Below are 26,905 nucleotides of genomic sequence, written 5' to 3'. Positions count from 1 at the left end.
AGGTAAAATAGTCCCCCATTCGGATCTCCGGGCGGGGACTACTCAAGAGGATGTCGTTATCAGGAGAAAGAAAACTGGTGTTCTACGGATCAGAGCATGTAATGTCAGATCCCTTAATCGGGCAGGTAGGTTAGAAAATGTGAACGCATTATTGTGGCCAAGATAGATACGAAGCCCACATCTACTACAGTAGTACAAGTTTATATGCCAACTGGCTCTGCAGATGACGAAGAAATTGAAGAAATGTATGAAGAAATAAAAGAAATTATTCAGATAGTGAAGGGAGACGAAAATTTAATAGTCATGGGTGACTGGAATTCGAGTGTAGGAAAAGGGAGAGAAGGAAACATAGTAGGTGAATATGGATTGGGGCTAAGAAATGAAAGAGGAAGCCGCCTAGTAGAATTTTGCACAGAGCACAACTTAATCATAGCTAACACTTGGTTTAAGAATCATGAAAGAAGGTTGTCTATGTGGAAGAACCCTGGAGATACTAAAAGGTATCAGATAGATTATATAATGGTAAGACAGATTTAGGAACCAGGTTTTAAGTTGTAAGACATTTCCAGGGGCAGATGTGGACTCTGACCACAATCTATTGGTTATGACCTGTAGATTAAAACTGAAGAAACTGCAAAAATGTGAGAAATTAAGGAGATGGGACCTGGATAAACTGAAAGAACCAGAGGTTGTACAGAGTTTCAGAGAGAGCATAAGGGAACAATTGACAGGAATAGGGGAAAGAAATACAGTAGAAGAAGAATGGGTAGCTCTGAGGGACGTAGTAGTGAAGGCAGCAGAGGATAAAGTAGGTACAAAGACGAGGGCTGCTAGAAATCCTTGGGTAACAGAAGAAATATTGAATTTAATTGATGAAAGGAGAAAATATAAAAATGCAGTAAATGAAGCAGGCAAAAAGGAATACAAACGTCTCAAAAATGAGATCGACAGGAAGTGCAAAATGGCTAAACAGGGATGGCTAGAGGACAAATGTAAGGATGTAGAAGCTTACCTCACTAGGGGGAAGATAGATACTGCCTACAGGAAAATTAAAGAGACCTTTGGAGAGAAGAGAACCACGCGTATGAATATCAAGAGCTCAGATGGCAGCCCAGTTCTAAGCAAAGAAGGGAAGGCAGAAAGGTGGAAGGAGTATATAGAAGGCTTATACAAGGGCGATGTACTTGAGGACAATATTATGGAAATAGAAGAGGATGTAGATGAAGACGAAATGGGAGATACGATACTGCGTGAAGAGTTTGACAGAGCACTGAAAGACCTGAGTCGAAACAAGGCCCCCGGAGCAGACAACATTCCATTAGAACTACTGACGGCCTTGGGAGAGCCAGTCATGACAAAACTCTACCAGCTGGTGAGCAAGATGTATGAGACAGGCGAAATACCCTCAGACTTCAAGAAGAATATAATAATTCCAATCCCAAAGAAAGCAGGTGTTGACAGATGTGAAAATTACCAAACTATCAGTTTAATAAGCCACGGCTGCAAAATACTAACGCGAATTCTTTACAGACGAATGGAAAAACTGGTAGATGCAGACCTCGGGGAGGATCAGTTTGGATTCCGTCGAAATGTTGGAACACGTGAGGCAATACTAACCTTACGACTTATCTTAGAAGAAAGATTAAGAAAAGGCAAACCTACGTTTCTAGCATTTGTAGACTTAGAGAAAGCTTTTGACAATGTTGACTGGAATACTCTTTTTCAAATTCTAAAGGTGGCAGGGGTAAAATACAGGGAGCGAAAGGCTATTTATAATTTGTACAGAAACCAGATGGCAGTAATAAGAGTCGAGGGGCATGAAAGGGAAGCAGTGGTTGGGAAAGGAGTGAGACAGGGTTGTAGCCTCTCCCCGATGTTATTCAATCTGTATATTGAGCAAGCAGTAAAGGAAACAAAAGAAAAATTTGGAGTAGGTATTAAAATTCATGGAGACGAAGTAAAAACTTTGAGGTTCGCCGATGACATTGTAATTCTGTCAGAGACAACAAAGGACTTGGAAGAGCAGTTGAACGGAATGGACAGTGTCTTGAAAGGAGGATATAAGATGAACATTAACAAAAGCAAAACGAGGATAATGGAATGTAGTCAAATTAAATTGGGTGATGCTGAGGGAATTAGATTAGGAAATGAGACACTTCAAGTAGTAAAGGAGTTTTGCTATTTAGGAAGTAAAATAACTGATGATGGTCGAAGTAGAGAGGATATAAAATGTAGACTGGCAATGGCAAGGAAAGCGTTTCTGAAGAAGAGAAATTTGTTAACATCGAATATAGATTTATGTATCAGGAAGTCGTTTCTGAAAGTATTTGTTTGGAGTGTAGCCATGTATGGAAGTGAAACATGGATGATAACTAGTTTGGACAAGAAGAGAATAGAAGCTTTCGAAATGTGGTGCTACAGAAGAATACTGAAGATAAGGTGGATAGATCACGTAACTAATGAGGAGGTATTGAATAGGATTGGGGAGAAGAGAAGTTTGTGGCACAACTTGACTAGAAGAAGGGATCGGTTGGTAGGACATATTTTGAGGCATCAAGGGATCACAAATTTAGCATTGGAGGGCAGCGTGGAGGGTAAAAATCGTAGAGGGAGACCGAGAGATGAGTACACTAAGCAGATTCAGAAGGATGTAGGTTGCAGTAGTTACTGGGAGATGAAGCAGCTTGCACAGGATAGAGTAGCATGGAGAGCTGCATCAAACCAGTCTCAGGACTGAAGACAACAACAACAACATTTCCTGTTGAGGTGTAGGCCATGTCTAGTATAGTCCCACCTACAGAGTGAATCAACAGGAACCACACCAATGTGTGACCCCGCACCAGATCCAAGTAGCCGTTCCAACTCCAAATTAACTCTCCTGACAGAAGAGGTCAAATGAGGTCGGTCGTGGCGCTCCAGAACCGACACAAACCCAACACTGGTATGATTCGATGCCGATGCAATCTTTGCCAGATCACACTTTATGCTGTACCCCGGATCTCTGTCAATACTGTTGCCCGGCCCACCCACAATAACCACGGTGTCTTCCTTAGTAAAACCTTTACATAGTGAACCTAAATCCTCTGTAACCTGCCCAAGTTCAGCACTAGGTTTGAAAAAACTTGTGACCTGGTATTCTGACCCTAATTCATCCTGCAGAAGTTGTCCCACACCCCTAGCATGTGAACTACCTAGCAACAAGACTTTCTTTCTCTTTGCAGACTTCCCTACATTCTTAATCAATTTGCTGCTGAAAGCTTGTTGAGCCCTGTCTACATCTACTTCTGTGAGAGGCTCATCAGTTTCTGACTGAGGCAACAGGTCCAACCTATTTTGTACATTAATAACAAAGCTGTCAGAAGAATTTCTTGGCCTGTTCCTCATGCCTGTTGCCACTTCCCACCCCTGTTTACCCTTCTCCCCCCTTAACCTGCCCAGTTCTCGCCTAGCCTCATCTAACTCAGCCTGAAGGGCAGCAATTGTCCCCTCCTGTTCCACAATCTTCCTATCTCTACTGCATAGCCTACAGAACCACTGATGAGTCTCGCTCATTTTCCCAATTCCCACGCCACTACAGTCGCCCCAATGAAAAAAGTTACTACATCCATCACACCAGACCCCGGAGCTAACGATCCTACGGCACGTCAGACACTTTACACTCATGGTACAAATCTATTTTAGTGACAGAAAGACAATTAAGTTACCGGAAAACAATGAAAATACGTGTACGAAAAATCATACGATCTGACAAAGAAATTATAGAGATTGGAAGGGTGACGAAAAGCTATTCTAGGTGTGGTGGGCAAAACAGGCAGAGGGTGTATACCAGCGACACACAATATCCTGTTGCAGAGCATGCTCTACAACACAACAGTCATGACCTCAGTGCCTGTTTCACCACATGCACCATGTGGTTTCCTCCCCCAGAACCAGTTTCTCAGAACTCCACAAGTGGGAACCAAGTACAAGATGTCCTTGGTTCTCGCCACCCACCTGGCCTTAATTTATGTTAATTCCTTCTCTCTGAGCATTTATTCATAGTAACTACTACTGTCTTCACTTCATTTTAATTTTCTACATCTGTCATTTCCTGACCTGTCTATTTTTCCCCATCTCCCACCCACCTCTGTTACATACAATTTACTTAGCTTTTTTACTGTTATTAACTCGTGCACGACATGTTAGTAGTACTCTTTCTTTTACATTGTATCCTGTCTTCCACTGTTAAGTTCTCAGGTTTTCAAATCTTGACTGGTGCTGTTCTCAACAGTCTGTCTTTACTTCTCATCGTGTCTCATAAGTCTCCCCTGATCTGGGGTTCTGGGTGACTTTCCTGAACTGTACCCCTTTTTCTAGGCATCTCCAGTCTTTTTTCCTCGCCCCTCTGCCTTCTCCTTCAACTCTTTCGCCAGAAGAATGGGCCACTGGCTCTGAAAACTTGAAAAAGTTTAACCATTTTGTGTGTGTTTTCTCCTGCCATCACTTGGTGAGTAGATTTTTTATCTATCCATTTACATTATTATATTAATGTTCTTTACATAATGTACAAGGTGTACCACAACTTTGCTTCCACTGTTTTTTCCCCAACATTTGAGCCTTTAATGGAACAAATGGGTTACATATGTATCATTCAAAGTATTTTCCATCACTGGCCACTACTTTCTCCCATCTTTCAGGCAGTGTACGAAGACTGCGTCAAAAAAATTGTTCATCTTTTGAAGTGATCCACAAATCGATCCAATTTGTGATTTCGTGAGATCAGAAGTGTTGGTCAGCCAGGCCATACGCCATTGATCTAAACATATCATCAACCATAAAACCTATTTATAATGTTTAGATTAAAATTTTGTTTCACTTAAATGTTGCTTCCATGTAAAAGAATGTGTGTGCCAAATTTCATTGAAATCCTTCCAATGTGTGGGTTCCTGAAGGAGAAAACCTTGAATTGCAAAAAATCTTAAAATTTTTAATCATAACTTAGCTAAAACTGCCCATATCCATATTCCAGTTCTTCCTCATGATCCTCTGCTCCTTTGTCTAGCAATTTTTTCTATTCTGCATTAAAGTGTCCGCCTTTGTGATTCGTTGCTCTTCGATGATCCGCAGTATCTGCTCAGTGAGGACTCCAAACGTAAAGCCCAACTTGCTGACGATGTGAAGACTTGCCACATTCCCACCATTAAACACTGCTGCAGCTTCCAAAGCAGAAATCTCCACTACTGTATTGGGAACAAGCACCGTCTTTGGACATATCTACCAAACAAGAGCATTGAAACTTTCATTTGGGTTCTGCATTTTGCTGTGTAGACATTTTTTTAACAGTTCTGGTGAAGCCAGTGCTCAAAAAGTTGGTTTAGCCCACTTCTGACTAGCATAACATATATATCGTGGAACAGCCTGTCATTGTTTTCTCTCGTTCGCAATAATGCCTGCGTTTGGAGTGGCTATTGTTGTATGGCTTTCTGATAAGGAGGCTTTGTTGTTCATGTTTAGGTAGGTTTTAGTCAGTTGCAAGCATTAACTGGTCAGTGACTAGTGCTTCAAGTATGGAAGACTTTTCTGAGTAAGATGATGTCTTTGAACAAGAAGTAAGTATCATTTTTTATCGCAAATTATAATACAATTTGTTTAAATTATGGTTGATTATAATGTTAAAAGTACTGAAATTTATGTTAATGGTTATCTTCAAAATGCAATTCTTACTTTTGTGGCTCCAAATACAGTTTTAATTTTGTTTTGCATATACATCACGCTAGGCAAAACAGTGAAGGTAACAAATTGTTCTCTTTAGAGGTCTGTCTCTCCATGAGATCCTGGCTATTCTTGAAGGGGAGTAAGAAGATGCAACAGATATACTTATTGAACCTTGTGACGCTAATGTGGATACAGATGAAGATTCTGGGGAAGAAGAATGGGGAGGAAATGTCGATAATCTTGGACCAAGGCAACTCCGGGGTGGTGCAGAAATGGCTTTAGCTAGTAAAAACAAGTTAGGTAGTGAACCTGAGATAAATTTCTCTCCTGATGATAAACCAGATGAACAGGAAAGGTCACAGATCTTAAAAACTGTAATCAGAGACTGGGGGAAAAATCTGCTTAGTGTTAGTTCTGTATTTCCTGAGAGTGATTATAGTAAATACAAACACTTGTCTCCAGTTCAGTGCTTCGAATTATTTCAGAACGACGAAGTAATTGAATTTCTTCTCGCTGAATCGACAAAGTATGCTTTGTACAAAAACTGCTCATATCCAAAAATAACACATGAAGAGATAAAAGGTTTTCTAGGAATTCTAATTCTTACTGGCTATAATCCTTTACCTAGCAGAAGATATTACTGGAATTCTGGATTGGACATGACAAATGAAATGGTCCACAGCACGATGAGAAGGGACAGGTTTGAAATAATGAGAATCATTCACTCGTGTAACAACACAAAAATAGATGCTTATGATAGAATGCGGAAACTTCGTCCATTAATAAATATGCTAAGAAAAAAGTTTGCTTTCATTTTACTAATTACAAGTTGCATACAAATTTACGTATTACCTCACAACTGAAAACTGCTGTTTTGTAACCATTTCCCAGCATCCACAAAATATTAAATGAGTTATGAGACATAATTTGGCTGTACCTGTGCTAGTAAGTTATGTTTTGGGTCATAATGCAATGGTGTAACAGTACCCTGAGGCCCAAACCAAGCATTGATATCTGGATCTTCATTCTGTTCTTCATTTTTGTCCTCAGAACTAAGGCAGCAGTAATCTGGTATTCTAATGTCATCTTTAAGCTCTGGGATCTGTAAAAGATAATGATCAATGAAACTGTGTCTGAAGCTTTACTTATTTAACAATAAAAAATATTCTCATAAAAAACAATGAGTATCACTGCATTATGAAGCAACAAAATAGCAGAATGAGCAGCAATGTCACTTTTCTTTCCAATCAGTGTGTTCAAACTTCTTAAGTTCACCAATGCAGCTGATAATCACGTTCATTTCTTCGCTGTAAAACTGTAATTTATTACTCTGATATCATACATTCTGAACAATTTGATTCAGTTACAGCAAGAATGCAGAAAAATTGTGATAAAATGCCAACTGTAGGCTAATGCTAATCTAGTTATGTTATGTTATGAAAAGTAGTTAATAAATCTCAAAGGTACAGCTGGTACATACTATCAGTTCATCCTGCACAAATTCTTCTCCTGAATAGTATCCCACAGAATGTCCTATAGACTTCTTTATAGAACATCCAGCTTCACAATCAGAACATTTTTGCATACTAATTTATTATATTTTTTTCATCCACATGTACTGTGGAGTCTAAGCATGTAATTTCAATTGGTGTAAAGGAAACTCAAAATTATCTTAGTCTTTATGTTGTAAGTGTGGCCAGAAAGATTTTTCCCAAATAGTGTTAGTCTGCTCTGAACACAATACTAATTTCCAAGAGTTGTAGGGAGGGGACAGTCTGGAACAGCTGTTTTCGAAATAATGGGCCACCAGTATCTTTTGTGTCATCTTACTCTTTCGAGGTGGCATGCCTGAATAAAATGTTTAGGGTTTCAAGCCAGGTCATTTCAAATAAAATACTCTAGCTTTCAACAGCTGTCTCCTGCTGACGATGGCAGCAATGTCAGCTGTTGAAAGCTTGAATATGTTATTTAAGATTCTTTTGGCTGTTGAGTACATATGGAGCTTGCAGTTTCAGCATAAGAGATACACTATTTAAATTTCACCGGAAAAAGAATACCATACCTTATGTTGGATTCAAAATAATTATGATGTGCTATTTTTTTGTGTTTTGTAATCTGCTGATATCTCCGGTCAATTGCAGAGCTGATTAATTTGCTAGTAAGGTGGCTCGTGCCATTCGACTTAAATTGTCATCTAAATGTAATCCAATAAAGCTAACTCATCCACTTTTCACATTAATTGATTGTTATCATCCTACTTTAATCACTTGGATTTTTAATGTTTGTTTTTCAACTGTACCATATAGGTTTTTGCCATGTTCAGTTTTAATCCATTTAATAAAATAAGGAAAAAATAGATTGGTACATGTGCTATGTTACACTGCAAACAGGAAAAATGAAAGGACACTTCCATTGGCTTTCGGCCAACGCCTTCACCAGAGAAGGGAACACACACACACACACACACACACACACACACACACACACACACACACGATCGCTATCTCCAGCAGCTCAGACTGGAATGCAACTGACGCATAGAATGGAAATAGTAATCCGGAGGGGAAGGGGGAGCAGGGTACTGGTGGAGGGACAAGAGCAATGTCAGGCAGAGCACGTAGGAACTAGACTGCAGACAGGTGCAGCGTCAGAGGCTTTAGGGCAGGAAGGTTTTGGGGGGGGGGGGGGGGGGGGGGGGAGATGGGATGTAGAAAAGAAGGAGTGGAGAAGGGGCGTGCAAGGATTGGCAAAGCGGGGAAACAAGAATAGGTGGGAGGTGACAGGACAAATAGTGTGGCCACTGTTGGGTAGTGGGTCTGGGGACAATACATTACCGTAAGTCAAGGACAGGATAATTTCGGAAGCAGAGAACGTGCTGTTCGGAAAAGCTGGTGGTGGAGGGGAGGATCCACACGGCTTGGGTAGTGAAACAGCCACTGAAATCAAGCATTTTATGTTCAGCTCCATGTTGTGCCACAAGGTGGTCTACTTTGCTCTTTGCTACAGATTGGCAGTGGCTGTTCATCCTTGTGGTAGTCACACCAATATAAAAAGCTATGCAATGATTGCAGCTAAGCTGCTGTATGGCATGGCTACTTTCACAGGTGGCCCATCCTCTGATGGGTTAGTATAAGCCTGTGACAGGAATGGAATAGGAAGGGCTGGGTGGGTGGGCGACTTGGGCAGGTCTCACACGTGGGTCTTCCACAAGGATATGATCCTTGTGGCAAGGGATTGGGATTGGGAGTGGCATAGGGATGGACAAGGATGTTGTGGAGGTCCGATGGGTGACAGAATATCACTTTAGGAGAGATGGAAAGGATGTCCCTCATTTCAGTGCAATGACAGATAAAGCCCTGACGAAGAATGTGGTTCAGTTGTTCCAGTCAGGGGTAGTATTACTGTACTAGTGACAAAAGGATCATTCCTTTGTTGCTGGTTCTCAGGGGGGAGGGGGAAGGAGGGTCCGGGTTGTGAGGAGAAATGGCACAGAAGATCTGTTTGCAGACCAGGTCTGCCGGATAGCCCCGTCTGTGAAGACCGCAGCATACTGGGCAAAGGAGTTCTCGTCACTTCAGATGTGCCATCCCTGGCTGGTCCAGGCTGTAAGTGAAGGATTTTTTAATGTGCAACGGATGAGAGCTGTCAAAATGCAGGTACTGTTGGTGGGTTTAATATTGACAAATGCATGGAAGGAGCCAGCAGAGAGGAGTAGGTCAATGTCTAGGAAGGTGGCAAACTGGGTTGATGTTGAGGTTGTGAAGGGATGAAGACAGGGTGTCTTGGCCCCGAGTCCAGATCGTGAAGGTATCATCAACGAACCTGAAGGACTACGGGTTTGGTATTTTGGGAGGCTAGGAAAGTCTCTGTCAGACAGCCTATAAACTGGTTGGCATAGGAGTGTGTCACCCAGGTGTCCATGGCTGTGCTACAGATTTGCTTTTATACCTTCCTTTCAAAGGAGACCTAGCTGTGAGTTGGGATAGAGTTCATAAGGTGTATGAGGGATGAGGTAGTGGGTATGGGTTCTGAAGGACACTGGGGAACTTCATGTTCAATAGCGGTATGACCATGGGCATGATGGATGTTTGTGTATAGGGAGGTTGCATCAACTGTGTTGAGTAGGTAGGTTGGTTGGTTTGTTTAAGATAGATGGGGGGGGGGGGGGGGGGACAAACTGCGAGGTCATCGATCCCTTGTTCCCAGTAAAATAATTAAACAAGGGAAAGCAGAAAACAAAGGAGACGTCCTGTACAATAACAGGAGAAAGGAAGAACCAGAAGAACAATGGAAGGATAACCAACACTACTATGGACAAAACAGGAAAAGAAAACCACAGAGAGAAAAAAGAAACAGGTAGAAGGGGTAAAAACAAGAGCACAGATGACCGTGGCTGGCTGACCATAAGAACAAAAAGGAAAAGCCAGCCATTCTGGGACACATTAAAACATCCACCCTAAAAGCATTAGAGTGGAGAAGACAAAGGGTCGAAGGTCATGCGCCAAAACTTATATAGAATGATAAAACCCACTGTCGCGTACAAAACGAAAAACTAAATTGGCTGATGAGGCATTGTCAGCTAAAATTAATGGCAATGAGTCTGGAAATGTAGAGGCCGTTGAAGGGCAGTCATGGAAGGACAGCTCATCATGATTGAGCCACTGTCAGCCGGGCGTCTCACCGACACTGAGGTGAGTCATCACAATGCAGGAGGCCAATGCAGAGCTGGCAGAGAACCACGGCGACCCTGTGAGAGGCTCACATGGAGGACTGCCAAACATTCGTAGCCTCCTTAATGGCACGCGGTTTGTTGTGCATGCTGAGGTTATGCTATTTCCTTTCCCAAAGCCATAAAACCTGGCGGCGTAGTACTGAACGCACATCAGTTGCAGAGAAGCTGATCTCCATAAGCGGTTTCCATGTAGCATGTTTGACCAGCCTGTCGGCAAGTTTGTTGCCTGGCATTCTGACATGACCTAGGGTCCAGACAAACACCACCAAACGACAGGACCATTTCAGGGCATAGATGGACTCCTGCATGGTCGTTATCAAAGGATGACGAGGGTAGCACTGGTTGAGAGCTTGTAGTCTGCTCAAGGAGTCTGTACACAGAAGAAAAGCCTCCCCAGGGCATGAACAGATGTGCTCAAGAGCACAAGATATAACCACCAGTTCTGCAGTGAAAACACTGCAGCCATTGGACAAGGAATGCTGTACAATATCTCCTCCATGGACATACGCAAAGCCGACGTGACCATCAGCCATTGAGCCATCAGTGTAAACCACTTCGTGGCCTCGGTACTTGTCAAGAATTGAGAGGAAGTGGCGGTGGCATATGTGTATACCATGAAGATATATGTGAATGGACCTCAAGTATAGGTGGTAAAGGCAAGGATTCCAGTTGAGAAAGAAGGGATTGGATACGAACAGCAATTGGAAGCCCTGACATGGGCAGTCGATGCGGGAGATGAACCGCCTTGGGTGGGAAAAGGAGATGGTGATTTGGATGCTTGGATGCGCAGAACTATGAACGTGTGCTACATAACAGGCCAGTAGTTGTGCACGACTCACTTGCAATGAACACACTCCAACCTGCACAAGGATGCTGGTCACCGAACTCGTCCTAAAAGCTCCTGTCGCTAGGTGAACGCCACAGTGGTGCACTGGGTAGAGTGAACGCAAAGCTGAGGGCACTGCCGAACCATAAACCAGACTCCCATAGTCAAGGAGGGATTGAACAAGGGCTCTGTAAAGCTGCAGCAGCAGAGAGCGATCTGCACCCCAGTTGGTGTTGCTCAGGCAGCAGGTCACTGAGTTGCTGCCAGCACTTCTGCTTACACTGAGGAATCCAAGTCAATCGGGCATCGAAAACCAGTCCTAAGAATCAATATGTCTCCACTACAGTGAGTGGATCGCCATTAAGGTAAAGTTCTGGTTCTGGATTAATGGTACGACACCAACAGAAGTGCATAACATACGACTTTGCACCCGAAAACACTGGATACCATGGGCTAGAGCCCATGACTGCGCTGTGTGGATGGCTCCCTGTAGGTGCCGCTCAGCACCACCAGTACTGGTGGAGCAGTATGAAGTGCAGAAGTAGTCTGCATACAGAGAAGGTGAAACGGACAGCCCCACAGCAGCTGCTAGACCATTAATGGTCACTGAAAACAGAGAGAGACTCAATACAGAACCCTGCAGGTCCCCATTCTATGGGGGGGGGGGGGGGGGGGGGGGGGGACTATGGGAGGCATCAACTTGGATATGGGAAGTATGAAATGACAGGAAATTCCGGATAAAAATCGGGAGTGGGCCTTGGAGACCCCACTCGTTTAATGTGGAAAGGATATGATGTAGCCAGGTGGTGTCATACACTTTTCGTAAATCAAAAAAGATGGCAACCAGGTGTCGGTGTCTGGAAAAGGCTGTTCGGATGGCAGACTAGGGGCAATATTATCAGTGATAGAACAACCCTGGCGGAAGCCTCCCTGGCACGGAGCCAGTAGGCCATATGACTCTAGGACCCAACCCAACTGCCGGCACACCATATGTTCCAGCAGCTTACAAAGAATGTTGGGGAGGCTGATGGGCTGACAGCTATCCACATCAAGTGGGTTTTTACCATGTTTGAGCACTGGAATGATGGTGCTCTCCACCATCGCGATGGAAAGGCGCCAACACACCAGATCCAATTAAAGATGAGGAGATGTCGCCTGTAGTCAGATGAGAGATGTTTAATCATCTGATTGTGGATCCAATCTGGTCCAGGAGCTGTGTTGGGGCAATGTACAAGGGCATTGAGGAGCTCTCACTCAGTAAATGGGGCATTATAGGATTCAAGTAGTGAATGAGAGGACTTACCTTCCAGCCACCATTTGAGAATGCAAATGGCTGGGGGGGGGGGGGGGGGGTGTAATGGGGTAATTCTTCAACGCAGAGGCTCAAGCATAGTGCATAGTGCTCAGCAATCGCGTTTGTGTTGGTAGAGAACACAACATCACAACATTTATGTTAACACCGGGAACACCTGTTGGGGTCTGGTACCCGAAAACATGTTTGATCTTCGCCTAGACTTGGGAAGGTGACGTATGACCACCAAGGCACAGTCTCTTGCTGGGAGAGGATCGTGTTTTCTGCCACAGCAACGATTTCTGTAGCCACCTGCTCAACCATCACATCGATGTTCCTGTGTGGGGTAGGTTCAACAGTCACAGCAGAGGTGAAAGTTTCTCAGTCTGCCTAGTTTAAAGCCCATCTGGGCAGGCGTCTGTGGGCTTGACACTGGGGCAGTGACAGGAGGATGGGTAAGTGGTCACTACCGTGCAGGTCATCATGTGCTCTCCAGGGGATAGAATGGAGAAGTCCTGGGTTGCAAATTGATAAATCATTGGCCAAGTATCTACCTTGGGCCACACTGAAACGTGTAGCAGCCCCAGCATTTAGCATTTAAGAGGCAGAGGTCAGACAGACAGTAAAGTTTCGACATATCTGCCTCAGCCAGTATGCATGGTACCATCCCACAAGGGGTTATGGGCATTACAATCTCCCAGAAGTAGGAAAGGGTTAGGGAGTTGAGCAATCAGTGCAGTTAAAACATTCAGGGATACTACACCATCTGGAGGAAGATATACAATGCAGACAGTTATTTCCTGTGTAGTCCTTATTCTGATAGCCATAGCTTTGAGAGGGGGTTTGAAGGGGCACAGGTTCACTACGGACTGAGTTTAGGACAAAGGTACCGGGGCGAATAAGAGACGCTGCCACCTTAGCCTGACGTTCCTCCCATGGAGGGGCCAGGGAGGGGAAGGGAATGATTTGGGGTCATACTTCTGTGCATTGAATTGAACTGGTGAATAGTTAGAGACTGCTGGTGCTTGACCACCAGCAAGAGATGACATACTACACTTCATTGCTTGTCATCCACCCTGATGCCACCCACTCCGACCAGGGGCCCTCCCCACGGGCGCCACCCAGCTGCAGCAAAGGTCACCTGGCAGGATGGCCATTGCCGGGAGTCCCGATGCCCCAGGGGGATGGGCATCTACCCCTTGGCATACATGAGGAGTTAACGGTGCACACATCAGCAGAGCAATCTCTTTGTGGTCAGGGGGCTACAACCAACAGGGTACATGGCGGTCCCAGCCCAACGGACTGGCTACCTTGTTGGATATCAGGTGCAACCAAGCAAACAAGTACATTATCATTGTCAGCATAGAAAATGATACTGCACAGTTGATGGATAAATAGGCACCCATTAGGGTGACCTCACTCAACAGTTGGAGAATGAGCAGAAGTGCAGACCCTTATCAACGAAGGATGCGACAGGTCTCAGTGCATGATAGACAAGATGCACCATGTAAGGCACCCTTCCCCAATTGGCTCGCTCCTTGGGAAAATTTTGAAAAATGTGGGTCAAACCCTACAGGGGGACCATCACAAAGGCCAAAACGTGAGAGACTCCTTTCAGGCACCTCTTATGACAGCCAGGAATACCTTGAGCCTATTCTAACCCTCAGACCTGCAGGGGGCTGTCAAGTAGGGATGGGAATTTTGGAAAGTCAGTGAAGAAAATAGTTGGTATCTTTCTTGTGGTATGCTAGGTTATGAGCAGTTGGTTGGAGATGCAGCTCAATTAGGGCCAAAATTCTTTCAGTGGGAGCACAATAACCAGCTACAATGGGATGTCCAGGATTGTTCAGTTTGTAGATTGTGAGGAGCATGTAGAAGGTGGGTGTGTGGGTTGGCATAGTGGTGAGAGGGAAATGGATCCAGGGGAGGGCACAAGGTTTAAAGCAAGGACTGGAGGTTATGATAGACTTCTGGGATGGAACCACTCCAGCACACTTTGCAGGTGGAGGGGTCAATTGGCAGAGTCTTTCCATAAGGTAGTCAATGTGATTGATAACAGTGGTGGAACCCTTGTCTGCAGGATTTGGTTTTTGAGGTTGTGCATGGCTGTCCTTTCTTCTGCTGAAAGGTTGGTGACCTGGGGAAGGTTGGTAAGATCACGTTGGAGGTAAGGAATTTGTGGAAGGTGACCAGAGGGTGGTTAGGTGGGAGGAGGAGGATGGTGGAGGGGGGGGGGGGGGGAGGGGCAGGATAGAAGTTGGATAGTGGTATGAACTGGGAGAGGCAAGGTTCAACGTTGGGATTAGACTGGCTTTGGCTGGAGGGACTGGTGGCAAAGAAGTGTTTCCATTGCAGATACCAGGAGAAGAATAGGTCTTTCACCCGTCCAACATTGTTAAATTTGGGTGTGAGGTTAAAGGTGAAGTCTTCGGACAAGACAAACTCCGGTTTTGATGGAAAGGTTGAAAGAAGTGTTACAGGAATGTTTCGGGTCTGGATTTGGGGGAAGTAGCAAGTTGAAAAGGAGACCCAGGCAGGGTCTGGGTGCTATGAGCAGTTAACAAGAACGATAGGAGTTGGATAGTGATACCCCAAGGCAGCAGCTGGATGTCAACAGGTTGGATAACTTATGGAGATGATGTCTGGAATGCACCTCCAGGTGCAGGAGAGCAAGGTACTCAATTTCAGAGATGTTTATGTTGGAGGGATTGCACAGTAGCAGTCTTTCCATTGTGGCTACCTGCAATGTAATGTGTCATCTTTATGGTGAGTGGCACTCTTATGTTTTCCTTATATTGTTGATATTCTAACTTGGAGTTTCCACTGTTTGATATAATCCATTACTAGTTTCCCAGAATAATGAAGGAACTAGAAATTGTTTTTTCATCACTTCCTGACAAGTTCCACATCATCACAAATTGTTGTATTCATGATCTATGAAACAAATATAAATCGAATCTAATATAGTCATCAAGTACCTCATCTGCTAAATGAACTAATAGAGAATTTATATGTACAGGTAACTCATTTGTGTATGAATATAAACAGGATTGGCCATGAAATAGAGTATTGAGGCATACCTTGTGAGATACTTCACCCCATGTGGATTAATAAATCCTAGTGTGAGGGGACATTTACCCTTTATCTACTGTTCTGCAGGTATGATTTAAGCCATTGCAGAGCAATGTAATTAATCTCAAAATTACCTAATTTGTAGAAGAAAAAGCAGCATTTATCAAGTCAAAGGCCTTTGTAAGATCACAGAAGATACCTGCACAGTTTGCTACTTTGATCTAATGCTTTGAATACCTTTTCAAAAAGTTGTTTACTGGATTCTTAGTGCTTCCTCATAGTTGGTTACTAAGACAGATTGTGTAATGATATACAGTACAGCATGCAACAGACAAGGTTTTCTTTTACCAAATACTTGGAGGCTATAGATCCATATATAGCCAAGATTACCAAGGCACTGCCTTGTGAGGCACTAGGTAACATACTCACACACCAATAAACAAGATTATAAATTTCAACAGGATTAGAAGAAACCCTGAACTAGCAAAACAAGTGAAGAGGATTATTATCGTGGCCATAACCACATGGCACAACTTTACAAAAGATGAAAGAAGGGGCTGATTGTTACGACAGTCTGAGGTTTCACGGATAGGTCAGTTTGGTAATAGAAGGAAGTGTGATGTGTAACAACTGTAGAGCAGGAGGATGGAGGTTGCACAAGTTACACAGGTATGAAAAGGCTTGCAAAGGATGTAATTTGATGGACAGCTACAGTAAACTAGTGTGGACTGAAGACCACAAAAGTTACAACCACATATGACAATCTTCATGAGAAACACACCACACTGTTCATGGAAACATAATATCTCCAGCAAAAGCATACCATATTATTCATGATAAGTTGGTACTTAAATCAGCATCCTGAGATTTTTGTTTCTGAGGTAAAGACAATTGTTTATATTTCATTAATAACAGAAAGATACATACTCCACAGCAGATCAGTTTTATGTTTCTCATTACTGGTACAGAAGCTTTCTCGGGGCAATGAGATAAATTCTGAAAGGCATGAAGGGACTACTTATTGTATCGCTATTGTAGGACTACTTATTGTATCGCTATTGTAGGACATGTTCTGAGGCATCAAGGGATAACTAATTTAGCACTGGAGGGCAGTGTGGAGGGTAAAAATCTTAAAGGGAGACCAAGACATGAATACACTAAGCAGATTCAGAAGGATGTAGGTTGCAGTAAGTACTGGGAAATGAAGAAGCTTGCACAGGATAGGGTAGCATGGAGAGCTGCATCAAACCAGTCTCAGGACTGAAGACAACCACAACAACATTGTTACAAATCATAACTGAGCATCATTTTTCCAATTTGAATCACTCATTTGCCCTTGTTCATTGTTCTTTCATTTTTTTCTCATGTTAGGAAGTAACCCAAACTCTGATATCATGCAGTTTATTGTTTCTGTGAAGTATTTCTCCTCTTCACAGAGCACTAGATCCTGTCTAACTTCGACTCTGAATGCTTTAAATCTCCACACATCAATAGAGACCAACCATTTTTATTCTAATAAGTACAATTATCTTTGTCAGTCAGAATTAATATTTTATTTATCATTCCGTCTTAAATATTTTTTGGCAATACTCTGTTACCTGATCAAAAAGAGGATGCTGAGCAAGATAACCCACATCTTTTCCTGATTCTGGATTTCTTACATAGTCCTTAATAAATGTGCCAACTGTCATCAGCTTTTGACTCCAGTCAGGATGCAAGTAGTGAGGACCTAATTCCACAGGAACAGTGCGGGCACCAGCTTTAGCTTGAAGATAAGTGAAGTCAGTCCATCGCTCCATAGCTGGCCAATGGGACATGCAACCTAAAAAAAATGACACATACTGTAGGACACTAATTACTTTTGTAGTCATTATTCAGTGTTTGTGAGCCATATAAATTAACAATGGAAGACATGGCAATATAAATTAAACTTGCACTACTAAAATTTATATTACTAAAACTAGCTCCTTGATATGACACCTATGGCGTATAACTAGTGGTGCGCTTTACATAATATACACTGCTGAGAAGCTATATGTAGACATTTCATTCATTGCCACTATAGGCAAATGAAGTAATTTACCCAAGTTGTAGGGCACCCTTTGGGCTGCAGGCATGCGGTTTTTTCTGTAATGGTCAAGTTTGTGATGTATTTGTCCTCTAATGGAAGCACTGCAAATTATCACCATAGAAACTGTTGAGCTCCACATGACACTGGTGTACATGGTAATCAACTGACATCTTACAGCTCAACAATTCTGGAAGAACACCAGCCACTAGTGGTGGCATTATGGTTTTGTCCATGTCGAAGGCAATCTTGAGTGATTTGCTTACAAAGAATGAAGGAGGAAAGATAGGGGTTTAAGGTGCTTTCAGTTACAAGTTAATTAATGATAGAGCACAAGCTCAGGTAAGGAAGGAAATCAGCCATGCCCTTTCAAAGAAACCATGCTGCCATTTGCCTTAATCAATTTCAGGGAATCAAGGAAAACATGAAACTGGATGGCCAAATAGGGCATTTGAATTGTTGACCTCTTCCATAGAAGTCCTGTTCAGTCCGATTTGATTACAAAACCATCCTTGAAGATCACATTCACCTCCCTATTAAGATTAGGTGTAGGAGACTTTGTTGAATCTTACAGAAAAGTGTCCACAAATGGCTCAACAGACAGCAAATAATACTTCAAACCACTTTCTTGATATCTCAAATGTACGAAACCAAGTTGCTTTAAATTCACTCATTACCTAGAAGCATGGGTACACAACTGATTAACTTACTTTTTTGTGTTTCATTCCACGGTAGAGACTGTGCCTGGTCTTCAAGTTGATTAGATGCCTCAATACCGTATTTACTCGAACCTGTGCCCCACTTTTTTTCCAGTTTTTGTAATCCAAAAAACTGTGTGTGGCTTAGAATCTAGTGCAAAGCAAGTGGAAGTTCTGAAAAATGTTGGTGGCTGCCACCACAACTAACTTCTGACGTTGAATATATGCAGCACTACATAGGCATGCTTTGTATGCACAAAGATAAATACTGGCACCAAAACCTCTGCGTCATTAAATAAATTTAAAAAAAGGTGGAAGACGAGCTTTTTTCTTCGCTCCGAGTTTTGACCACTGCATTTTCGTACATTATCCAACGAAGTAAATACAAATTCCATATTGTTCATCTCCGAATGTAGCAGAATTTCAATGTACTCTGAAAATCCAACTGGCAAGACTGTTTGGGATTTTTCTCAATATGGCCAACTCTACATTCTGAATTTTTTCCTATCTGTGAGAAGGGATGGTTGCTAATAGGAATTTTTATGAATTGTGACTCACATGCAGTATTCTATTCACCGTAAGAATAATAGAAATATAAACATTTTGCCATGTATTGTTTCGTGTTTGCTGCTATCTCATTTAAATCCTGTCTGCCCAATAAACTACAAAACTACAGTGAGACAACAGCAAACGCAGAAGAATATACATATCATGTCATGTTTATATTTGTATTATTCTTATGCCTGATAGTGATACAGTCAGAAATGAAGCACGGCAATTGACTAGATTTTTAACTCTAAGATGACTAATTTCTGTGCAGAATGTAATGTACTAAAGAGGCGCCTGCAAAGATTTTTCAAATGGAGAAAATTTTTCGCTAAGCTCTCGTTCAGAACATCGTCTATTATACGCAGTCTATTATTTGGTTCTTGATGATCATTATCAAATAAAGCAGCCATGTAAGTAACAACAAATAGCAGTCTTTTGCCATTGTTTAGCTAATGAGACTATTCCTCTTTTTTAATTGTAAGCGGCACTAGCGCACACAAAACCAAGCCATGCCGCGAGCGGCGACAGGCCGTAAACACGCACTATCAGAATGTGACAAACAATGTATGACACAGTACAGTAATGCATTTTCAGCTTAGAGCGAGGTAAACACCTATAACAAAGAAAACGGCGCTTATCAGATCAAAGAAAAATAAGTAATCAGTTCAAACCAGACGAAGCACGTGAAAAAGGAAGGGTACCCGTATAAACATGGTCGGTGCGACTGACGCATAGCAATGGCTACCTGGTAAAGCTTAACTGCTAAGCTTACAACTCGAACCAAACTATTGTAGCTGTGTCATTATTCATTCAACCTAAAGTGTGTCTCATATTACAATGAACCAACTTTGCTTCAATTTGGAGATGCGGCCAAAAACTTTTGTCTCCCCTTGAATTTCGAGTCTCAAATTCCAGGTGCGGCTAAAATTTTTTTCCTTGATTTCGAGTCTCATTTTTCAGGTGCGGCTTAGATTCGAGTGCGACTTAGATTCGAGTAAGTACGGTAACCAGAAGCTACTTTTGTGTGGAGAGATGTGAATATAGAGCTCGAGGAACATTTACACCCATGTCTCACTTTTGACTTATTGCACAACTATTGCAATCCACTGTAGTGACACTACGTTTGAGACTTTTGACCACATCAAATTCTTTTTCGATCACATCAAATTTTGGAATTCTTTTGGAATGTACCATGTAATGTACTATTCTAATGCCTGCAGGGATAGTCATTTGTAGTAAATAAATTCCCCAAGCAATAATTTGATTAACAAGTTATTTATAACCTCACAATTATGAACAAAGAGCCTGTTTCCACAAGGAGTTACAGTTTCCTTGGAAAGCCTCTTAACATATGCTTGTCGACATTCCCCAGAATTAGCCCCACCTTCACCCTTATGGTAACAGTTCAATTCCCCTGTGAGTTAGTTCTCTATTGTTGCAGCCTAAAAGATCAGACATTTTTAGTTCAAATGCCTTGTTGTCTGGATTCTCCGTCACTGACGAAGTTTAGGTCATCTCTGTGCCATATTTATGTGTTTATTTAAAACTGGCCAAGGGTGTGCCACAGATTTCCTATCTCCCAACAGCTTGCGACTAGACATGGTACCTCGTTTCAGTTGAACACAGGTCATTCTAGTCTCCTTATTGGCAGCCATTAAGCAGGAACTCTAGTGACTATGAGGCTAGGTGACTGAACCAATTAAAACAAGCACTTGAACCAGACTCCTGTTAGTAGTCAAGAAACACAATGGCTCCTTCTGACTAAGTGGTGATTTTAAATCAGAAGTCAATGCCTAGGCACAAGTAGAAACTTGCCCTGTACCACATCCAGAAGGCCACACCACAAAGCTTGTCAGAGGAGAGTATTTCCCTACAATCCACCTAGCCAACCCACATTTGCAAATACTGCTGGATGAGAAGCTGAAAAACATCTTAGTTATCAACACCCCCTTCAGCTTGTACAAATACAAGCACTTTCCTTTTGGGATCTCTTTCACTCCTGCACTATTTACTACATTAGATGATACAGTACTGAAGCAGCACTTAGACAAATGCCAGTTTTTCCAGGAGCACATGGAATACCTCTGGTACTTGCTATACAAAGAAGAGATCCCACCCACTAACCACAATGTAGCAGCTATCAGCCCTCTACACCACCCTCTAAACTTACAACAATTGTTATTTACAGTTAAACCCCACCCTCCACAAATGGTCAATATCATGCAACCACTAAATCAGTTGTGGAAGAAATGTGTTTAATACAAGTGGACAGCTGTCTGTGAATGACCCTTTACATAGTTAAGTTGTACGCTTCATTTGGCACCTTGCCTTACATAATTTCCACCATCACATCCACTGCTTATGGCCACAGATTCCTCTATATGACAGTGGTGCCGTGTTGGCTCAGAAATAATGATGATGCTGAATAATCCATAGGCTGTGTTTCAAAAATACTGATACCTGCACAAAAGGACAGTCACACAGAAAAGGAGGCATTGGTGATTGTATTTGCAATTAAGAAGTTCCATGTATACCTGTGCAGTACTAAGAACACTTTAATCACAAACCAAAACCACTGGTAGATTTCTTCAGGTCCAGTCTTCCAGAGTGAACAGCACTGACTCCAACATTGCATAAGTGAAGAATTTCAGGAAAAGTGCCAATGACATGCAAGGCAACAGGGCAACACGCAAATGCAGACACTATCTCATCTTCCTGCAGGATCAGATCCAACCTCTGACCAGCAAGGAACAAATATTCCCACTGCACACGCACACCCACACATCACAAACCAATATTATGACAATTCATGTGCTATGTGCTCAATCTTGTTGCCCACACTTTTTGAACAACAAAGATCAAGAGTTCCAGGCCATATGGTGGGCCTCAGCATGGGCCCTTTCCCATGGTTTACAATTCTCTCCTATGAAATCGCAGGACATGCATTTCCCTGGATGTAGTAACGCAGTTCAGTGTCTTGGGATTTCTTGTTGATAAAAGGGGACATGGCTGTCCCATCTTCGTCTGAAGACTTGCTGCATGTGGAAGCTTAACGCTCTGCTTCCTTGCCCACATTCTTGGGATGTGGATCATACTACTCTCATCCATATTTACTGGGTCCTGGTTTTGACCAGACTGGACTATGGATGCCAGGTTTGACTTGGCAGCTTCGTCAGCTGTGAAACTGTTAGGCCCAGTCCATCATTTTGGTGTGCATGGAGCTGCCAGTGCCTTTCGGACTAGTCCCATAGATAGTCTCCTTACCAAACTGAAGATGATCTTGCTTCATATTCGATTGTACACTTCACGTACATAAAGAGGGGTATTGTCCACCTGATTCTTGCCCTCGGATGGGATTACCAGTTGGAATGCACCTGCCAAGATCCCGGTCTCCTCTCCCTGGATTGCATTCCCCATGTCTTCTTGTGCACTCACCCTGGATAGTGCTCAGCTATTAAATTAGGATGGTGTCTTTTGAACTCCTAAACTCTATCACCCACATGACCTTTCAGCACCTGTTACATCCAATTCTAGAGTTCCAGGGTTCTACCATCTTTTACACAGGCAGCTGTAAAACTGTGGATGAGACTGGTTTTACATCTTGTGCTGATATGGAATGCCATTAGCTGCCACAAACATGCAGCGTGTTTATGGCAGATCTGACAGTCTTTAGATGTGCCCTCCATTTTATGAAACAGGACTTCCTTGAATGTGTTTTAATACGTTCTGACTCAATGAGCAGTCTACAGGGTATTAACAATACTGATCTAGCCACCCTTTGGTCTGCATTTTTCGTGTACTTCTCACTGACCTTGGTCGTGCTGCCTGCTCAGTGATATTTCTCTGAGACCCAAGTCATGTGAGCATCCTGGGGAATGAACAGGCCAACCATATAGCTAGAGGGACTTTACTCCGTGCTTGTTGGCTTTGCTGACCCCACGTGTGGATTTCCAGGTGCACATGAGATCTCTGCTTGCGTGGAAATGAAACGACATCTCGTGGGCTACTGCCTCATCTAATAAACTCCCCACAGTGAAGGAGACTAACTGCAACAGGGTGCTCTTCCTTGTGCTTCTCGTGGAAGGAATCTGTAGTCCTATGTCATCTCCACATCGGTGATACCAGGATAACCTGTACTTTTCCGTAGTTTTCTTCCGTGTAACGAGACACCTCACAATTTGGTTGTGGAGTCTTACAGGCAATAGCTCATGCCCTCCATGCTAAATATTGACTTCCAGACTTAGTGCATCTTAATATTGGCAGACAATCCCCGGATGGTTGAACTGGTTCTTTGTTTTCTCCACGTAAGTGGTTTTTGTTCACTGCTACAAAGTTTTAATTTACCTCCAGAGCAGATGCAGGGGCAAGACAAGGCAGTTATGCTAAATCTAGGGGATCCCTGATCCTACCACCTCAACCATTCATTGTACTCTTTCATCCCTCTTTAACTCTATTTTAATTGTTTTCAGATTTGATTTGCATCATGTCTGCTGTATCCAATTTGCTGTTCTGGGTGTCGCACTTCGTTGAAGAGTAGATGCTCTTGACTGTAATGGATCAGGGGTGGGATAGCTGTGGGTGGCATGATTCCTGTTGCAAGCAGAGCCCCCGGGGATGCCCACCTGATGACTTCCCTGTCTCCAACTTTCATCTATTTCTGACTGTACAAAAGATATCCAGTACATTTTTAACCTCCTTGCTTTTTTTGTTGTTATGGATCTCCTGAATAGGTCAGGAAATTTCCTTAGAGGACATCGCTACTTCCAGATGAAGCTTTATGGGGTTTTGGGAGTGATGACCTCATTGTTTGGTCCCTGCCAATCTACCATTTTCAGAATCTGTTTCGACTCGTGTTGAAGCAGCAACAGCCCCTCTTCCACTCTTTCTACAATATTTATAATAAAGTGATTAGTTTTTAGGATATTCATGTGGAGGAAATATATATTACTGTGTGAGCCAAAAGTTTTGTGCTGCCATTGACATTCATCATTGTCAATGAACCAACAGAGCACAGAGCATTGGACTGCCAACTGAGGAAAGAGAGAAAGGGGAAGGGGGGCAGCAGCAAAACCTGCTGCAGCTTTACTGGTGACAACATGAAAAATGTTTAGTGTAGAGGGAGGAGTTGAACAGCAAGGGAACTCTTAGGTTATATTATGTTAGTGTACAATATAGAACTGGTAGGTGAGGTGTGTTTAGGGAGTGGTTGACTGACATCTGCACAGGGTGAGAGGACCTTGATGAGGCAATACACTTGGTGTAACAGGTCAAGGATAGTGATCTGAACATATGCAGTTGATGGGGGTATTGTGTGCACAAGGTAAAAAAGGCCAGTGCATAGGAAGAGCTGTCCTTCGTACTCAGGTGATTCATGTGAAAAAGTTTCCCACATGATTATGGCTGCACAACAGGAACTAGCAGACTTCGAATGGAGAATAGTAGTTGCAGCTAGATGCATGGTGCAATCCACTTCAGAAATAGTTAGGGAATTAAATATTCAGAGATCCACAGTGTCAAGAGTAGCAAGAATACCAAATATTAGGCATTACCTATCAGTATGGACAACACATGGGCCCAACAGCCTCAATGACAGAGCAGTGCCATTTGTGTAGAGTTGTCATTGCTAACAAACAGCTCTGCAAATAACTGCAGAAATCAATGTGGGACGTACGACAAATGTATCTGTCAGGACAGTGTGACATAATTTGGTGTTGACAGGCTATGCCAACAGGAAATCGACAAGTGCCATGGCCTGCAGCGGCCCTCCTCGACTTGTGACCGTACCGTTTTGACTCTAAATGCCCGGAAAACCACAGCCTTGTCTGATAAGTCCTGACTCCAATTGGTAAGAGCTGATAGTAGGGTCAAGTGTGGCGCAGACCTCACAAAGCCAGGGACCAAAGTTGTCAACAAGGCACTGTGCAAGCTAGTGGCTCCACAATGGTGTGGGCTGTGTTCACATGGAATGAACTGGGTCTTCTGGTCCAACTGAACTGATCACTGACTGGAAATGGTTACATATGGCTACTTGGAGACCATTTGCAGCCATTCATCGACTTCATGTTCCCAAACTATGGAAGTTTTATTGGTGATAGTGCGCTGTATCACCAGACCACAGTTGATCACGATTGGTTTATAGAACATTCTGGACAATTTGAGTGAATGATTTGGCCACCCAGGGTGCCCAACATGAATCCAATTGAACATTTATGGGAAATAATTGAGAGGTCGGTTCCTGCAAGAAATACTCCACTGCCAACACTTTTACAATTATGGGGAGCTATAGAGGTAGTGCGGCTCAGTATTTCTGAAGGGTACTTCCAACGGCTTGTTGAGTCCATGCTCACTGAGTTGGTGTACTATGCCAGGCAAAAACAGGTCTGTGTTAACATTAGGTTTTATCACCTTAGTACATTGGGAAGGTGTAGGATATGGAGTAAAATTAAATCGTAACGAAGGAAGGTACAAGTCAGTTACAGTAGAAAAGGGGGAAAGTATACATGATTTGATGACAGAGGGTTAAATGGGGCACACCCAGGAGATAGTTTTCAGAAAGATGAGGTACAGGGACTAATGGAGATTGAGAACAGAGTGGTTGCATTTATGAGGAATGAGCTATATTTCCATATACTCAGAAAAAGGTACAAGTTATGAGAGTAGAATCGTCAAGAAATAACATTTTTATTGTAAAATTTTTGTCTTTTGTTCAGAAGTCCTATAGCCATAAATTACATAAATTAACACTTCACGGTAAAAGTCTCTTCATTCAGTACACATGAAATACATACAAAGCTGAACAGCCCACCTCAGTGAAGAGTTCTCTTCTTAGTTGTACCTACACGAACTGTTTATGCAAATGTGAATATTTCATGAATAGTAAGACCCAGTATCTCCCAGAAATGAAGAACTATAAATCAGAAATAAGTGCAGGATATGGGAACTGAACTGGTAAGTCACATATGTGCAACAAGTGACTACGATGTTTGGCTATAAAATAATGGGATTTCTGTTTTAAAACTTTAGATTAAAAAGAAATTATTTAGTTACTCTCATCCTCAACATACTCCCCTTCATCTATCCCTACAATGCTCCATGCGATTTCTCCATTGATGGTAACAGTGCTGGAAGTATTCATCTGTGAGCTGCTTCACGACACCTGCCACTTTTTCTTTCACAACTTCAATGGACTGAAATCTTGCTCCTTTTAATGTAGATTTGACCTTAAAGAACATAAAGGGGTAGTGTTGATTAACAGGAGCCCAGTGAAGACACAATTCTGTGAATATTTTTTTTTCCACAGTCATTATTACTTGAAACTTCTTGGCAGATTTAAACTGTGTGCCAGACAGACTCAAACTTGGGACATTTGCCTTTCATGGGTAAGTGCTCTACCATCGGAGCTACCCAAGTGCAACCCATGACCTGTCCCCATAGCTTCACTTCCACCAGTACCTCGTCTCCTACCTTCCAAACTTCACAGAAGCTCTCCTGCAAAACTTGCAGAACTAGCACTCCTGGAAGAAAGGATATTGCAGAGACCTGACTGCCACAGCCTGAGTGATGTTTCTAGAATGAAATTTTCACTCTTCAGCAGAGGCAAAGGTTCCGAGTTAGTCTTGGTCTGGCACACAGTTTTAATCTGCCAGGAAGTTTCATATCAGCAGACACTCCACTCCACTGCAGAGTGAAAATTTCATTCTGGATCATTATCAGTGTTCGAATTTGTTCATTTGAGTGTTCTGTCTTATAATGAAGTTGGGCCCATCCAATACTTGGATTGGTGCTTAGTTACTAGATCATAAGCATAAAACCAAAATTTGTCACATTATCACTCTTTCCAAGAAATCAGGGTCATTTTCAGTGTTATTCAAAGTGTCAGTACAAATCTTTTCAAAAAATTCTTTTATTTTATCGTGACGATTTTCAGCGCCAGTTTTGCACGCACTTTTCTCATGTTAGTTCAGTTGTGTAAAGT

The 26,905-nt window shown here is 42.6% G+C and overlaps 1 protein-coding gene across 3 annotated transcripts in view; it reads right to left on the bottom strand.

Annotated features, from left to right (window-relative positions):
* LOC126336936 (bifunctional peptidase and arginyl-hydroxylase JMJD5-like) overlaps positions 1 to 26,905 on the bottom strand; it is a 102,966-nt gene that overhangs the window by 7,364 nt on the left and 68,697 nt on the right. For all 3 annotated transcript variants that reach the window (XM_050001111.1, XM_050001112.1, XM_050001113.1), the window contains 2 exons: positions 17,214 to 17,437; positions 6,632 to 6,796 (listed from right to left, as the gene is read on the bottom strand). In XM_050001111.1, the coding sequence (XP_049857068.1) occupies positions 6,632 to 6,796; positions 17,214 to 17,437 (389 nt within the window). The remainder of the gene's footprint in view (positions 1 to 6,631; positions 6,797 to 17,213; positions 17,438 to 26,905) is intronic.

The sequence above is a fragment of the Schistocerca gregaria genome, chromosome 2 (genome assembly GCF_023897955.1).
Source record: "Schistocerca gregaria isolate iqSchGreg1 chromosome 2, iqSchGreg1.2, whole genome shotgun sequence".
NCBI lineage: Eukaryota > Metazoa > Arthropoda > Insecta > Orthoptera > Acrididae > Schistocerca > Schistocerca gregaria.
Note: the sequence above shows the minus strand (reverse complement) of the source record. Positions and strands in the feature narration are given on the sequence as shown.